Source organism: Pristiophorus japonicus, chromosome 4 (genome assembly GCF_044704955.1).
Source record: "Pristiophorus japonicus isolate sPriJap1 chromosome 4, sPriJap1.hap1, whole genome shotgun sequence".
NCBI lineage: Eukaryota > Metazoa > Chordata > Chondrichthyes > Pristiophoridae > Pristiophorus > Pristiophorus japonicus.
In genome coordinates this window covers 305,767,965-305,784,623 of record NC_091980.1, presented here as the reverse complement: position 1 = coordinate 305,784,623, position 16,659 = coordinate 305,767,965, and the positions used below count along the sequence as shown (strand labels likewise).

The following is a 16,659-nucleotide window of genomic DNA, read 5'->3' as shown; positions in this document are numbered from 1 at the left end:
GTATAACAGAGGGTAGTCACAGAATAAAGCTTTCACCACTGTGTACCTTACCTCTTAACCTCAGAGGAGCCTCACCTACTCCGCCATTGTAACATTTCCATTCCCACAATGCAATCCTTTTAGCTTCACTGAGTGAGATGAACCAGTTTATCCATTCCCAGTAGGAACTGTGTTAGGACCGTCCAGGCTCATTTCATACAATTGCCTCAGGGCTATCATTAAGAAGAGACTTTTGTCCCATCAGTCTGAGCTGGAAACGCCAGGTCCCAAGACAAGTGGACTAACACAATGTTTCACCTAATCCCCAGCTTTATTTATGAAACACTCCACTGTAAACACCCCGTCCCCACAGTGTTCAAAATTCCTGTCCATGTCACCTCCCTCCACAACCTTGCTCTACCATGTCTCTACACTCTTGCCTTGCTCTGCACCCTAACTCGCACTCTCCATTCTTTCATTCTGGTCCACTGTACATTTCCTGGGTCCTCCTCTACCATCAATGGCTGGGCTTTAGCTATTGTGTCTCTGCACTCTGATGCTATCTCCTTAAACCTCTTTGCCTTGCTGTCTCTCTTCATTCCTTAAATCTTAATCCTTTGACAGAGTTTTGGTCATCTCCCCTGACCTGTCCATTTCCTGCTCTGGGTCTACTGCTCTGTTCATTGCTGTTTGTGGGATTTTGCTGTGTACAAATTGGCTGCCACATTTCCTGCATTACAACAGTGACTACACTTCAAAAGTAATTCATTTAATAGCCATCCTGAGGTCGTGAAAGGCACTATAAAAATGCAAGTTCTTTTTTTCTTTAACTATAAAGAGCTTTAAAAGATTTTTGTAACGTAAAATGTTCTTTATAAATGTAAGTTGTTACAGGGTACGTGCATTATGGTGCAATCATTTACATTGCAATAAAAAAACATTGCATGTAACATCAGAATGATGAGAAATGAACATTAGCTCCTTCAGAACAAAGCTGCTGAAATAATGACACTCTTCCTTTAAGACTAACACAATGCGCAGGTTGTAATGTTAGCAGAATCTCTAGATTACATTACCTATCACACATAGCACTGTTTAATTTGTTGATAGAAAGTGTTGACCCTACTTCAATAATCTGTTGAGTGACGGCCAGCTGGCTGCCCACAATTTTTAACCCTTTCCATTCTAAATTGCTTCATTGGAATCATTTTTATTTGGGTTATTTACTTGAGGGGACGGTGACGTTAATAAATATTTTGAATGCAAACCCAATTATATATAAAGTATTATTCTGCTGATAGGTTCAATGCTGGGATAATGCCTCCCTGGCTAGGGAGTCTAGAAATAGGGATCACAGTCTTGGAATTAAGGGGTCGGCCATCTTGGATTGAGATGAGAAATGTCTTCACTCAGAGGTTTGTGAATCTTTGGAATTCTCTACCCTAGAGAGCGGTGGATGCTCAGTTGTTGAGTATACTCAAGTCAGAGAGCGATAGATTTTTGGATACAAAAGGCCTCGAGGGATATGGGGATAGTGCGGGAAGGTGGAGATGAGGTAGAAGATCAGCCATGATCTTATTGACTGGCGGAGCAGACGCAAAGAGCCGAATGGCTAACTCCAGCTCCTATTTCTTATATTTCTTATGTTTGACCCTACCTTAATAATCTGCTACATAAGGACCAGAGCAGTAGTTTATCAGTCAGGCCACTCGAATACAAATATACAAACCAGTCCGAGAAAGAAACAACTTTACTCAGAGTGATGAACATTTGGAAAGATCAAAGTAAAGAGAAGTGCAGGATGCTGCTGGATGCTATGCTGAGTGATTTGAAATACTGGACGGCAATTTCAATGGGCCAAATGGCCTTCTCTCTCCCCAGGCTTTATCTTCTTTTCTTGGAGAAAACTATTTAGCTTGTTCATGTTTTCTTTTTTATGGCTAAACGCACCTTCTGATGTGGTATCAAGCCATGCAAATCTCTAGCCAATGCAGGGTTAGGTGATTTCAACTGGGGCTGCAATTAAGTTCCTCCAAATTGCTTCAGTGCTGCTGGGTTGGGTAGGCTGAGGTTCCCACTCTTGGTCGCTATCCAGTACGGAGATCGGTGTGATGCCCTGAGGTACTATAGCCCGCCAACGCATACTAGCTAGACTCGCACATGAAGAATGGCTGATGGGTAGGCCAGTTCCTGTGCAACTGTATGCCTCTTTAAGGCCGGTCCATCGGTGGAGGAGTGGAGAAAATTGGGAATATGCAGTGTTGTTAAGCTTCGGTTTAATTTATCTTCCAGCTGAAGTGTACATTGGAGTAGGGAAGCCGACCGAGGCCACGGCGTGCATCCAGGAGGCAGCTAACCTCTTCCCTACGTCGCACAATGTGTTGTTCATGCGTGGACAAGTGGCAGAGCTCCGAGGGAATATCGATGAAGCTAAACGCTGGTACGAAGAGGCTCTGTCCATCAGTCCCACTCACGTCAAGACAATGCAAAGACTGGTAAGTCTGGTAAACAGTTTGCGACTGTTTCTATACTGATGTTGCAGCCTGTAAATTAAACCCCAAGTTGTTCTGGTTAAGTGCATTTGCATAATCATGTAGCGAAAAAGCTTTTTGTATCGACGGTTTAAGTACCACTAATGTTATTTCGATCCACGTTTCTTATGTGCATTTTTTTTTACTATGGCTGTAGCACCACCAATGGTGGAAAGGTGCGATTATAGCGTGACAAGTTTACATAGGCACTTACCATTATTAATGTGCACACAAGCATTTTTCATAGATTCTGTCCTAATGTTATATTTCTATGACTTTAAAATAGAGACTGAATTACAACTGCATGCATGATCCAATTATCTCCGCCCCGAGAATTTGAATTCTGTTTTTAAACTCTGGAAATAAAAAACTGGCACTAGCGAAGCTGACCATGAAGTTGTCGGATTGTTGTAAAAACCCAACTGGTCCACTAATGTCCTTTAGGGAAGGAAACCTGCCGTCCTTACCCGGTCTGGGCCGATCTGTGACTCCTGTCCCACATCAACATAGTTGACTTTTAACTGCCTTCTGAAGTGGCCTAGCAAGTCACTCAATTGTATCAAGCCGCTTGGGTTCAAGGAGAAGGCCCATCACCACCGCCTTCTCGAGGCAACTAGGGGTGGGCAATAGATGCCGGCCTTTCCAGCGACGCCCATATCCCGAGAATGAATAATAATAAATAAAAAAACTCTCAATCATCCAAAAACTAGACGATCCTGATTCACCGTGTGCTACACCTCAGGAAATCATCTAGTATTTTAAAAATAAATCTGAGTCACTGATTTAATTATAAATAAGGCTGTGAAATCTGATAATGAGTCACCGTTTGATAATCTCCTCATTGCCATAGGGCAATGTTGCAAGATTATTTTTATAAAGGGGACAGTTGTGAGATTCACACCAAATATTCTTCAATTCTAGAGAATTGTTTTGGGTAAATGGAATTAGCGCAAGCACACTTGGTTAAGAAATCTTTCCCTTTGCATCTCTGATCTGCTGGAGCAGTATGGTCCACATTCTTACAACCTTTGTGTGGAGAATTTATTTTCCTGGCTGCACTTTGAACTGATTTAGTTTTGATTCGAAGCCCATTTCACCTTGTTCTGGATTGCATACTAGAGGAAAAAGTAATTCCCTATCTAACCTGTCATGGTATTGATGGGATAGCATTTGTCTAAATAATCCACTGGTCACTGGTTTTGACTCAATATTTTATGTTTCTATGAGCTCCCTTCTCATTCTTCTAAATTCCAGTGAATATAAGCCAAGTCAATCTAGTCTTTCTTCATATGTCAATCCTACCATCCCGGGAATCAGTCTGGTGAACCTTCGCTGCACTCCCTCAATAGCAAGAATGTCCTTCCTCAGATTAGGAGACCAAAACTGTACACAATATTCAAGGTGTGGCCTCACCAAGGCCCTGTACAACTGCAGTAAGACCTCTCTGCTCCTATACTCAAATCCTCTCGCTATGAAGGCCAACATGCCATTTGCCTTCTTCACCACCTGCTGTACCTGCATGCCAACTTTCAATGACTGATGTACCATGACACCGAGGTCTCGTTGCACCTCCCCTTTTCCTAATCTGTCACCATTCAGATAATATTCTGCCTTCCTGTTTTTGCCACCAAAGTGGATAACCTCACATTTATCTACATTATACTGCATCTGCCATGCATTTGTCACTCGCCTAACCTGTCCAAGTCACCCTTCAGCTTCTTAGCATCCTCCTCACAGCCACCCAGCTTAGAGTCATCTGCAAACTTGGAGATATTACATTCAATTCCTTCTTCCAAATCATTGATGTATATTGTAAATAGCTGGGGTCCCAGCACTGAATCTTGTGGCACTCAACTAGTCACTGCCTGCCATTCTGAAAAGGACCCGTTTATTCCTACTCTTGGCTTCCTGTCTGCCAACCGGTTCTCGATCCACGTCATTACATTACCCCCAATACCATGTGCTTTAATTTTGCACAATAATCTCTTGTGTGGGACCTTGTCCAAATACACCACATCCACTGGTTCTCCCTTGTCCACTCTACTAGTTACATCCTCAAAAAACTCTAGAAGGTTTGTCAAGCATGATTTCCCCTTCATAAATCCATGCAGACTTGGACCGATTCTGTCACTGCTTTCCAAATGCACTACTACTGCATCTTTAATAATTGATTCCAACATTTTCCCCATTACCGATGTCAGGCTAACCGGTCTACCTGCCTTGATTCCCTAACCCTTAATACCCTTGCCTAATAAGAATTTATCAATCGCAGTTTTGAAATTTTCAATTGTCCACCAGCCTTTTTGGTGGAGAGAGTTCCAGATTTTCACTACATCTTTGTGTGAAGAAGTGCTTCCTGGCATCACGCCTTAACGGCCTAACTCTAATTTTAAGGTTATGAGGGTTACGTCCCTCAGCCGAGTAGCCTACCAACGCACGAGGACTGGCCACCTGGGTCCGTGAAATTATACCCAGTGTGAGTCAACCTTTCAGCACGCGGAGGGGATAAAACTGGAAATAAATGCACTAGAATCCTGAATCACCAACAGTGGTTTCTGTTGGAGCTGCAGTCAGCCCCCAGCTCAGTGATGCTCTGAACTATGTTACCTCTGGATTAGATCAGTAACCAAGACATGCTGAGCTACAGAAAACATGAATAATTTATGTCTAAATGCTGGGTGGAGAGAGAGGGAGGGGTAAGAGAATTTTGTATCTGGATTTCCTTAACTGAAGTAAGCCTAAAGGGAGATCATTTTTTTTGACAAATGGTTTCCTTAATAATTTTTCATTTTTGTAAATAATTTTCCTCCAGTAAAGCCTTTCTGGATGATGTTTGTAAAATCTCAATTTGCTCAGAAGGAGTGTCTGTTGCTCCTGAATGTGTACAGTGGTGTAGAGGTTAGGGTCCTGGGCTCGCAGCCCTGAGATTGTCAGTTCAAGTCCCACTGTAGCATATTGTGAATTTGGATTCAGTAAATGAAAAATGACCATGGAAGCTACTGGGTTATTTTAATTAAAAAACAAACTAGTTTATTGATGTGGTCTGGCCTATATGTGATTTGAGTCACACAATATTGTATAAAATGTACAGCACAGAAACAGGTGATTCGACATAACTGGTCCATGCCAGTGCTTATGCTCCATTCGAGCCTCCTTCTACCTTACTTCATCTCGCCCTATCAGCATATCCTTCTATTCCTTTCTTCCTCATGTGTTTACCTAGCTTCCCCTTAAATGCAATATGTTGTTGACTCATAATGCCTAGCAAACAACTCAGTTTAAAAAAAAAATTAACTCTGGTAACTAGGGACGGGTAATAAAGGCATCACCTAGATCCATGGATCAAATTAAAAAATATATAAGTGCAGTAACTATTGGTGCGTTGTCAAAGGAGAGAAACCCGAGCCTCAGCCAGTGTAGCAGACCATCAATCCCATCCTCCCAAAAGGTGCATTTACTGCTTACACCAATCTTGTAGCATGGAAGGAGATCATTCAGCCAATTGTGCCCATGCTGGCTCTTTGAACGAGCGATCCAATTAGTCCCACTCCCCTGCTCTTTCCGCATAGCCCTGAAAATATTATTGCCAGTTTTCATACAGTCCTGCTTGAGCATAATAATTGAATGGTCTGAATTTTATTAGGTGCCAGGTCTGCTTGTTTTTTAAAGGCGAAGAAAGTGGGCCAATCCTGGAACATTTGGAAATTGGCCAGTAGCCTTTTTAAAAAAAAAAACAGCTAAGAATAAATGTTGCTCGATTCTTGACGGACCTGAACCGTCAGTTTTTCCTCGAGTAAATTTTATTTTTTTCTTTAAAAGTGCAATCAGTGCATTTGGTCTAGAGGGGCGGTCGGTCTCGAGGCGAGTTCAGTCTCGAGGGGGGCGGTCGGTCTCAAGGAGAGGTCGGTCTCGAGGCGCGGTCGGTCTCGAGGTGACTTCAGTCTCGAGGGGCGGTCTTAGAAACATAGAAAATAGGTGCAGGAGTAGGCCATTCGGCCCTCTGAGCCTGCACCATCATTCAATAAGATCATGGCTATCATTCACTTCAGTACCATTTTCCTGCTTTCTCTCTATATGCCTTGATCCCTTTAGCCGTAAGGTCTACATCTAACTCCCTCTTGAATATATCCAATGAACTGGCATCAACAACTCTCTGCGGTTGGGACTTTCACAAGTTAACAACTCTCTGAGTGAAGAAGTTTCTCCTTATCTCAGTCCTAAATGGCTTACCCCTTATCCTTAGACTATGTCCCCTGGTTCTGGACTTCCCCAACATCGGGAACATTCTTCCTGCATCTAACCTGTCCAGTCCCGTCAGAATGTTATATGTTTCTATGAGATCCCCTCTCATCCTTCTAAACTCCAGTGAATACAGGCCAAGTCGATCCAGTCTCTCATATGTCAGTCCTGCCATCCCGGGAATCAGTCTGGTGAACCTTCGCTGCACTCCCTCAACAGCAAGAACGTCCTTCCTCAGATTAGGAGACCAAAACTGAACACAATATTCCAGGTGAGGCCTCACTAAGGCTGCAGTAAGACATCCCTGCTCCTATACTCAAGTCCCCAGCTATGAAGGCCAACATACCATTTGCCTCCTTCATCACCTGCTGTACCTGCATGCCAACTTTTAATGACTGATGTACCATGATACCCAGGTCTCATTGCACCTCCCCTTTTCTTAATCTGCCGCCATTCAGATAATATTCTGCCTTCCTGTCTTTGCCACCAAAGTGGATAACCTCACATTTATCCACATTATACTGCATCTGCCATGCGTTTGCCCACACACCTAACCTGTCCCAGTCACCCTGCAGCCTCTTAGCATCCTCCTCACAGCTCACACCGTCACCCAGCTTAGTGTCACCTGCAAACTTGGAGATATTACACTCAATTCCTTCATCTAAATCATTAACGTATATTTAAATAGCTGGGATCCCAGCGACACCCCATTAGTCACTGCCTGCCATTCTGAAAAGGACCCGGTTATCCCGACTCTCTGCTTCCTGTCTGTCAACCAGTTCTCTGTCCACGCTAGTATATTACCTCCAATATCATGTGCTTTAATTTTGCACACTAATCTTTTGTGTGGGACCTTGTCAAAAGCCTTTTGAAAGTCCAAATACACCACATCCACTGGTTTTCCTTGTCCAAAAAATTCTAGAAGATTTGTCAAGCATGATTTCCCTTTCATAAATCCATGCTGACTTGGACCGATCCTGTCACTGCTTTCCAAATGCGCTGCTATTTCATCTTTAACAACATTTTCCCCACTACTGATGTCAGGCTAACAGGTCTATAATTACCCGTTTTCTCTCTCCCTCCTTTTTTAAAAAGTGCTGTTATATTAGCTACCCTCCAGTCCATAGGAACTGATCCCGAGTCGATAGACTGTTGGAAAATGATCACCGATGCATCCACTATTTCTAGGGCCACTTCCTTCAGTACTCTGGGATGCAGACTATCAGGCCCCGGGGATTTATCGGCCTTCAATCCTATCAATTTCCCTAACACAATTTCCTGCCTAATAAGGATATCCTTCAGTTCCTCCTTCTCACTAGACCCTCGGTCCCCTAGTATTTCTGGAAGGTTATTTGTGTCTTCCTTCGTGAAGACAGAACCAAAGTATTTGTTCAACTGGTCCGCCATTTCTTTGTTCCCCATTATAAATTCACCTGAATCTGACTGCAAGGGACCTACGTTTGTCTTCACTAATCTTTTTCTCTTCACATATCTATAGAAGCTTTTGCAGTCAGTTTTTATGTTCCCAGCAAGCTTCCTCTCATACTCTATTTTCTCCCTCCTAATTAAATTCTTTGTTCTTCTCTGCTGAATTATAAAATTCTCCCAGTCCTCAGGTTTGCAACTTTTTCTGGCCAATTTATATGCCTCTTCCTTGGATTTAATACTATCCTTAATTTCCCTTGTTAGCCACGGTAGAGCCATCTTCCCCGTTTAATTTTTACTCCAGACAGGGATGTCCAATTGTTGAAGTTCATCCATGTGATCTTTAAATATTTGCCATTGCCTATCCACCGTCAACCCTTTAATTCATTCGCCAGTCTATTTTAGCCAATTCACATCTCATACTATCGAAGTTACCTTTCCTTAAGTTCAGGACCCTAGTCTCTAAATTAACTGTGTCACTCTCCATCTTAATAAAGAATTCTACCAGATTATGGTCACTCTTTCCCAAGGCGCCTCGCACAACAAGATTGCTAATTAGTCCTTTCTCATTATACATCACCCAGTCTAGGATGGCCAGCCCTCTAGTTGGTTCCTCAACATATTGGTCTAGAAAACCATCCCTAATACACTCCAGGAAATCCTCCTCCACCGCATTGCTAGCAGTTTGGTTAGCCCAATCAATATGTAGATTAAAGTCGCCCATGATAACTGCTGTACCTTTGCTCAGTCTCGCGGCGAGTTGAGTCTCGAGGGGCGGTTGGTCTCGAGGCGAGTTGAGTCTCGAGGGGCGGTCGGTCTCGAGGCGAGTTGAGTCTCGAGGGGCGGTCGGTCTCGAGGCGAGTTGAGTCTCGAGGGGCGGTCGGTCTCGAGGCGAGTTGAGTCTCGAGGGGCGGTCAGTCATGAGATGAGTTCAGTCTCGAGGGGCGGTCGGCCCCGTGGCGAGGTCAGTTTGCAGCCTGAAGGTGCGGACAGTCTAATTACGCAATTGTTTCATCTGCAATATCCTCCTCGAGAATATTAACTGAACGGTTTCTGTTATGTAGTAGCTCCACTTCTATGTTTGATGGGAATCATTCGGGCCATCTTATCAATTTATCAATTTTAGTCAGTTAGCTGCTAACACATTGATGATCTTGGCCTCTGGTGTACATGAAAACAAAAGAACCAAAGTGGAGCCTGGTCACTGAGCGACTGTTTGTGGACGTGTTGTCAGTACGTCCTTCAATCACTGTTAGCCTACTTTACATTGGCAATTTTTCTATCTCTAGTAATTGACAATGTCAGAAGTCTGAAATACGTAGTAGATCCATCAGCATCTCTAACAAGAAAAGGCAGGATAGACCCCCCTCCCCCTTCACTCCCTTTGTCAGAACTAGTGACGGAATTTTATTTCAATTCACCGACTGGCACACAGATCTCCATGAGCCTCCACCTGCATTTCCCCCGCTAAATCCTTTCTCCCGCCGGAATAAGTTTTTCGTGGGTCTACAGTTCTGGCGTGGGATAAGATTGTTGGACTTAGCCAGAGGACAGCTCTCAGGTTCCTGGAACCCGGCCCAATCACACACCAATATGAAAACCGCTTAACTGCCCATCTGGCTGAGTTGATTGGTGACTTGTGACTTTGCCAGAATTTAGTCACATTTTGCACACATTTTACTTTTAATCCTGTTACCTCCCTCCACTCCCACTCACAGCATGACACAGCTATCGAGGAGAACAATTGCAGAGAAATGTTATTGTCTTGCAGGCGTTCCACCATCCAGTCCAGTGAGTTACAGAAGCTCTCCCTGGTCCATCTATTAGGACTAAAACTGTTGATCCATATCTGTAGTGGGTGCTCAATGCTTCAGATCAGGACCTTTAATTAGTGAAATGACCCTGGGCAAGGAATGAAATCATTTAGCCAAAGTTTCAGCTGGACAGTGACTATTGCTGAGAGAGGTGTGGACCTGAACACCACACAAGGCTTGGCTTTCAAGGAAAAGAGTGTTTGAAGACCAGGCCCTCAAAACTGCCTCCAATGACTTGAGGTGTCTACTGTACATGGTCCATGTTTCTGAGCCATAGAGGAGGGTGGGTATTACTACAGCCCTGTAGACCATGGGAGAAATACCACCAACGATGTCTCCACAAGATCTTACAAATCCCCTGGGAGGACAGATGCACCAACATTCGCGTCCTCGACCAGGCCAACATCCCCAGCATCGAAGCACTGACCACACTTGATCAGCTCCGCTGGGCAGGCCACATAGTTCACATGCCAGACCCGAGACTCCGAAAACAAGCGCTCTACTCGGAACTCCTTCATGGCAAGCGAGCCAAAGGTGGGCAGCGGAAACGTTACAAGAACACCCTCAAAGCCTTCCTGATAAAGTGCACCATCCCCGCTGACACCTGGGAGTCCCTGGCCAAAGACTGCCCTAAGTGGAGGAAGCGCATCCGGGAGGGCGCTGAGCACCTCGAGTCTCGTTGTCAAGAGCATGCAGAAAGCAAGTGCAGGCAGCGGAAAGAGCGTGTGGCAAACCAGTCCCACCCACCCTTTCCCTCAACGACTGTCTGTCCCACCTGTGACAGGGACTGTGGTTCTCGTATTGGATTGTACAGCCACCTAAGAACTCATGTTAAGAGTGGAAGCAAGTCTTCCTCGAAACCGGATCACGGCCTCCACGACGCATGGATACCAACCTAGGTTAGGAGCAGGAGTCAGCTATTCGGCCCTTTGAGCCTGCTCCGCCATTTAATGAGATCATGGCTGATCTACCTCAACTCCACCGTACTGCACTATCCCCATATCCCTTGATTTCCTTAGTATCCAAAAATCTATCGATCTCTGTCTTGAATATACTCAACAACTGAGCATCCACAGCCCTCTGGAGTAGAGAATTCCAAAGATTCAAAACCCTTTGAATGAAGAAATGTCTCCTCATCTCAGTCCTAAATGGCCGACAGCTAGTTCGAGACTCCTCAGCCAGGGGAAACAGCTTATCACCATCTACCCTGTCAAACCCCTTTTATATGTTTCAATGAGATTCCCTATTCCCACCAAACTGCTGACCACCCAGCTCCCATGTTAATTGACATTGTTAAGGTTCTCTGTCCTCAGGTACTGTTCCCCATCCCTCAAATCCGCTGTCATCACCCCTCTCCTAAAAAAAAACAACCCTTGACCCCTCTATCCTCGCCAACTACCACCCATCTACAATCTTCCTTTCCTCCAAAGTCCTTCCTTTCCACTCCAAGGTCCTTCAATGTGTTGTTGCATCCCAAATCCATGCCCATCTTTTGCGCAACTCCATGTTTGAATCCCTCCAATCCGGTTTCCGCCCCTGCCACAGTACCAAAACGGCTCTCATCAAAGTCACAAATGACATCCTTTGTGACTGTGACAAAGGTAAACTATCCCTCCTCACCCTTCTTGACTTGTCTGCAGCCTTTGTCATGGTTGACCACTCTATCCTCCTCCAACGCCTCTCCACCATCGTTCAGCTGATGGGACTGCATTCGCCTGGTTCCATGCTTATCTAATCTAATCGTAGCCAGAAAATCACCGGCAACGGCTTCTCTTCCCGCTCCCGCATCGTTACGTCTGGTGTCCCCCAAAGATCTATCCTTGGCTCCCTCCTAATTCTCATCTACATGCTGCCCCTTGACGACATCATCCAAAAACACAGCGTCAGTTTCCACATGTATGCAGCTCTGCCTCATCACCATTTCTCTTGACCCCTCCACAGTCTCTAAATTGTCAGACTGCTTGTCCGACATCCAGTAATGGACGAGCAGAAATGTTCTCCAATTAAATATTGGGACGGCTAACCCCATTGTTTTCGGACCCCGCCACAAACTCTGTTCCCTAGCCACCGACTCCGTCCCTCTTCCCAACATCTGTCTGAGGCTGAACTACACTGTTTACAACGGTGTCGTATTTGACCCTGAAATGAGCTTCCAACCATATATATGCGGCATAACTAAGACTGGTTATTTCCACTTCCATAACATCACCCGTCTCCGTCCTTGCCTCAGCTCATCCGCTGCTAAAACCCTCATCTATGCCTTTGTTACCTCACGACTGGACTGTTCCAACGCTGGCTGACCTTCTACCCTACATAATCTTGAGGTTATCCAAAACTCAACTGCTCGTGTCCAAACTCACTCCAAGTAATCTGTTGAGTGACAGCCAGCTGGCAAGGCCAGTATTTATTGCCCATCCTTAGTTACCCTTGAGAAAACGGTGGTCCGTGCTGTTAGGGAGGGAGTTTCAGGATTTTGACCAGTGACGCTGAAGGAGCGACTATTTATTTCCAAGTCACGGTGATATGTGACTTGGATGGGACCTTGGAGGTAGTGGTGTTCCCATGCACCTACTGCCTTGTCCTGCAAGGTAATGGAGGTCGTGGGTTTGGGAGATGCTATCGAAGAAGCCTAGGTGAGCTGCTGCAATGCATCCTGTAGTTGGTACACACTGCAGCCACGGTTGGTATCTTGTATCAGAATCCCAGAGAAACCAACAATTTCCTGTTGTCATTCAACCTGCTTTAGATCAGATTATTAACGCAAATGAAATGAATAATTCAATTACCAAACCATTGGACATTACTTTGTGGCAAAAGCCTGCACATTTGCAGCACAAGCACCAACATCATATTGCAAGACAGCTATCAGTAGAATATCAGTCCACTCACAACCATTAAAGTACTGTGCCTTCTGTTACCTCGGCCCTAAGCTGTGGAATTACCTACCTAAACCTCTCCACCTCTACCTCTCTTTCCTTCTTCAAAACACTTCTTAAAACCTACCTCTTTGACCAAGCTTTTGGTCACCTGCCCTAATTTGTCTTTATGCGGCTCGGTGTCAAATTTTTTATCTCACAATACTCCTGTGAAGCGCCTTGGGACATTTCACTACGTTAAAGGCACTATATAAATACAAGTTGTTGTTGTTCTACACCACTGGATCTTACCATAAAGAGAGACTTGCATTTATGTAGCGTCTTTCACAACCTCAGAACTTCCCAAAGCGCTTTACAGCTAATGACATACTTTTGAAGTGTAAGTAACCCGACAGCCAATTTGTGCACAGCAATCTTCCATAAACAGCAATGTGATAATGACCAGATAATTTGTTTTAGTGCTGTTGGTTGAAGGATAAATATTGGCCCAGGACTATGGAGAACTCCCCTACTCTTCTTCGAAATAGTGCCATCGGATTTTATGCGTCCACCTGTTGGGCCCAAGTTTCGAGCCGCGCCTAGAACGGCGCAGTCCCGACCTGGACGCCCGTTTTTCGCGCCACAAAGTGCGCCTAAAAAAACCCTCCAGATTCTCCAGCTCCCTGCAGGTCCTCTGGCCCTCGGCGCAGCGCAGCAGGAGCTGTAGGGGGCGGAGCCAGGTCCCTGCGCTGAAAACAATGCCGGGACCTCTGCACATGCGCGCTACAGTGGGCACGCATGTGCAGTAGCTCCAGGCGCCCAAAACTGTGTGGGAGGGGCCGAAGCACGCAGCCCCTAGCCCTGGCCGAATGGCCTCACTGGGGCTGCGTGAATAAGGCTCCTCCCACGGCCAGCTCCTGCTTCCTCCCGACCCGACTCGACTCCCGCCTCCGGACCGGAACCGACACCGACCCGACTCCCACTACCCCCCCCTCCGCCCCCGGACCCGACCCGACTCCCGCTTCCCCCCCCGCCTCCGGACCGGACCCGACACCGACCCGACTCCCGCTTCCCCCCCGCCCCCGCACTGGACCCGACCCGACTCCCGCTCCCCCCCGACTCCCGCCTCCGGACCGGTACCGGTAGGCCGACACCGACCCGACTCCCGCTTCCCCCTCCCGCCCCCGGACTGGATCCGAACCGACCTCCCTCCCACCACCCCCCCCGACCCGCGCTCCCCCCGGCCCAACCCAACGCCACCTACCTGTAAATTTGGTACTGGGGACGGGCCCTGCCCGTTCAGCCTCCCTCCCCCTTCTCCTCCTTTCCCCCGCCCTTCTCCTTTCCCCCCCCTTCTCCTTCCCCCCCTTCTCCTTTCCCCCCCCACCTTCTCCTTTCTCCCCACCCACCTTCTCCTTTCTTCTCCCCCCCCACCTTCTCCTTTCTCCCCCCCCCCACCTTCTCCTTTCTCCCCTCCCACCTTCTCCTTTCTCCCCCCCCCCCTTCTCCTTTCCCCCCCACCTTCTCCTTTCCCCCCCCACCTTCTCCTTCCCCACCCACCTTCTCCTTTCCCCCCCACCTTCTCCTTTCCCCCCCACCTTCTCCTTTCCCCCCCCCACCTTCTCCTTTCCCCCCCCACCTTCTCCTTTCCCCCCCACCTTCTCCTTTCCCCCCCCACCTTCTCCTTTCCCCCCCCACCTTCTCCTTTCCCCCCCCACCTCCTCCTTCCCCCCCCTACCTACTCCTTTCCCCCCACCGTCTCCTTCCCCCCCCCATCTCCTTCCCCCCATCTCCTTTCTCCCCCCCCCATCTCCTTTCTCCCCCCCCATCTCCTTTCTCCCCCCCCATCTCCTTCCCCCCCCATCTCCTTTCCCCCCCATCTCCTTTCCCCCCCCATCTCCTTTCCCCCCCCCATCTCCTTCTCCCCCCCATCTCCTTCTCCCCCCCCCCATCTCCTTTCCCCCCCCATCTCCTTCCCCCCCCCCATCTCCTTCCCCCCCCCCATCTCCTTCCCCCCCCATCTCCTTCCCCCCCCCATCTCCTTCCCCCCCCATCTCCTTCCCCCCCCAATCTCCTTTCTCCCCCCCCCAATCTCCTTCCCCCCCCCATCTCCTTCCCCCCCCCATCTCCTTTTCCCCCCATCTCCTCTCCCCCTCCCCCATCTTCTTTCTCCCCCCCCTCATCTTCTTTCTCTCCCTCCCCCATCTCCTTTCTCTCCCCCCCATCTCCTTTCTCTCCCCCCCCATCTCCTTTCTCTCCCCCCATCTCCTTTCTCCTCCCCCCCATCTCCTTTCTCCCTCCCCCCATCTCCTTTCTCCTTCCCTCCCCATCCATCTCCTTCCCCCCCATCCATCTCCTTCCCCCCCATCCATCTCCTTCCCCCCCATCCATCTCCTTCCCCCCATCCATCTCCTTCCCCCCCCCATCTCCTTCTTTCTCCCCCCATCTCCTTTTCTTCTCCCCATCTCCTTTTCCCCCCATCTCCTTTCTCCCCCCATCTCCTTCCCCCCCCCATCTCCTCCCCCCCCCATCTCCTCCCCCCCCCATCTCCTTTCTCCCCTCCATCTCCTTTCTCCCCCCCCATCTCCTTTCTCCCCCCATCTCCTTTCTCCCCCCATCTCCTTCCCCCCCCCATCTCCTCCCCCCCCCATCTCCTCCCCCCCCCCATCTCCTTTCTCCCCCATCTCCTTTCTCCCCCCCCATCTCCTTTCTCCCCCCATCTCCCTTCTCCCCCCCCATCTCGTTTCTCCCCCCCCAATCTCCTTTCTCCCCCCACCTTCTCCTTTCTCCCCCCCCCACCTTCTCCTTTCTCCCCTCCCACCTTCTCCTTTCTCCCCCCCCCTTCTCCTTTCCCCCCCACCTTCTCCCTTTCCCCCCCCCACCTTCTCCTTCCCCACCCACCTTCTCCTTTCCCCCCCACCTTCTCCTTCCCCCCCACCTTCTCCTTTCCCCCCCCCCACCTTCTCCTTTCCCCCCCCACCTTCTCTTTCCCCCCCCACCTCCTCCTTCCCCCCCCTACCTACTCCTTTCCCCCCACCGTCTCCTTCCCCCCCCATCTCCTTCCCCCCATCTCCTTTCTCCCCCCCCCATCTCCTTTCTCCCCCCCATCTCTTTTCCCCCCCATCTCCTTTCCCCCCCCCATCTCTTTCCCCCCCATCTCCTTTCCCCCCCATCTCCTTTCCCCCCCCATCTCCTTCTCCCACCCCATCTCCTTCTCCCCCCATCTCCTTTCCCCCCCCCATCTCCTTTCCCCCCCCATCTCGTTCCCCCCCCCATCTCCTTCCCCCCCCATCTCCTCCCCCCCCCATCTCCTCCCCCCCCCATCTCCTTCCCCCCCCCATCTCCTTCCCCCCCCCATCTCCTTCCCCCCCCATCTCCTTCCCCCCCCATCTCCTTCCCCCCCCCATCTCCTTCCCCCCCCAATCTCCTTTCTCCCCCCCCCATCTCCTTCCCCCCCCCATCTCCTTTTCCCCCCATCTCCTCTCTCCCCCCCCCATCTTCTTTCTCCCCCCCCCATCTTTTTTCCCCCCCCTCATCTTCTTTCTCTCCCTCCCCCATCTCCTTTCTCTCCCCCCCCATCTCCTTTCTCTCCCCCCCCATCTCCTTTCTCTCCCCCCCCATCTCCTTTCTCCTCCCCCCCCATCTCCTTTCTCCTCCCCCCCCCATCTCCTTTCTCTTCCCCCCCATCTCCTTTCTCCTTCCCCCCCCCCATCCATCTCCTTCCCCCCCATCCATCTCCTTCCCCCCCATCCATCTCCTTCCCCCCCATCCATCTCCTTCCCCCCCATCCATCTCCTTCCCCCCCATCCATCTCCT

At 48.7% G+C, this 16,659-nt stretch overlaps 1 protein-coding gene across 9 annotated transcripts in view; it reads left to right on the top strand.

Annotated features, from left to right (window-relative positions):
* ttc7b (tetratricopeptide repeat domain 7B) overlaps window positions 1–16,659 on the top strand; it is a 453,719-nt gene that overhangs the window by 353,355 nt on the left and 83,705 nt on the right. For all 9 annotated transcript variants that reach the window (XM_070879667.1, XM_070879664.1, XM_070879666.1 and 6 more), the window contains one exon: window positions 2,272–2,474. In XM_070879667.1, the coding sequence (XP_070735768.1) occupies window positions 2,272–2,474 (203 nt within the window). The remainder of the gene's footprint in view (window positions 1–2,271; window positions 2,475–16,659) is intronic.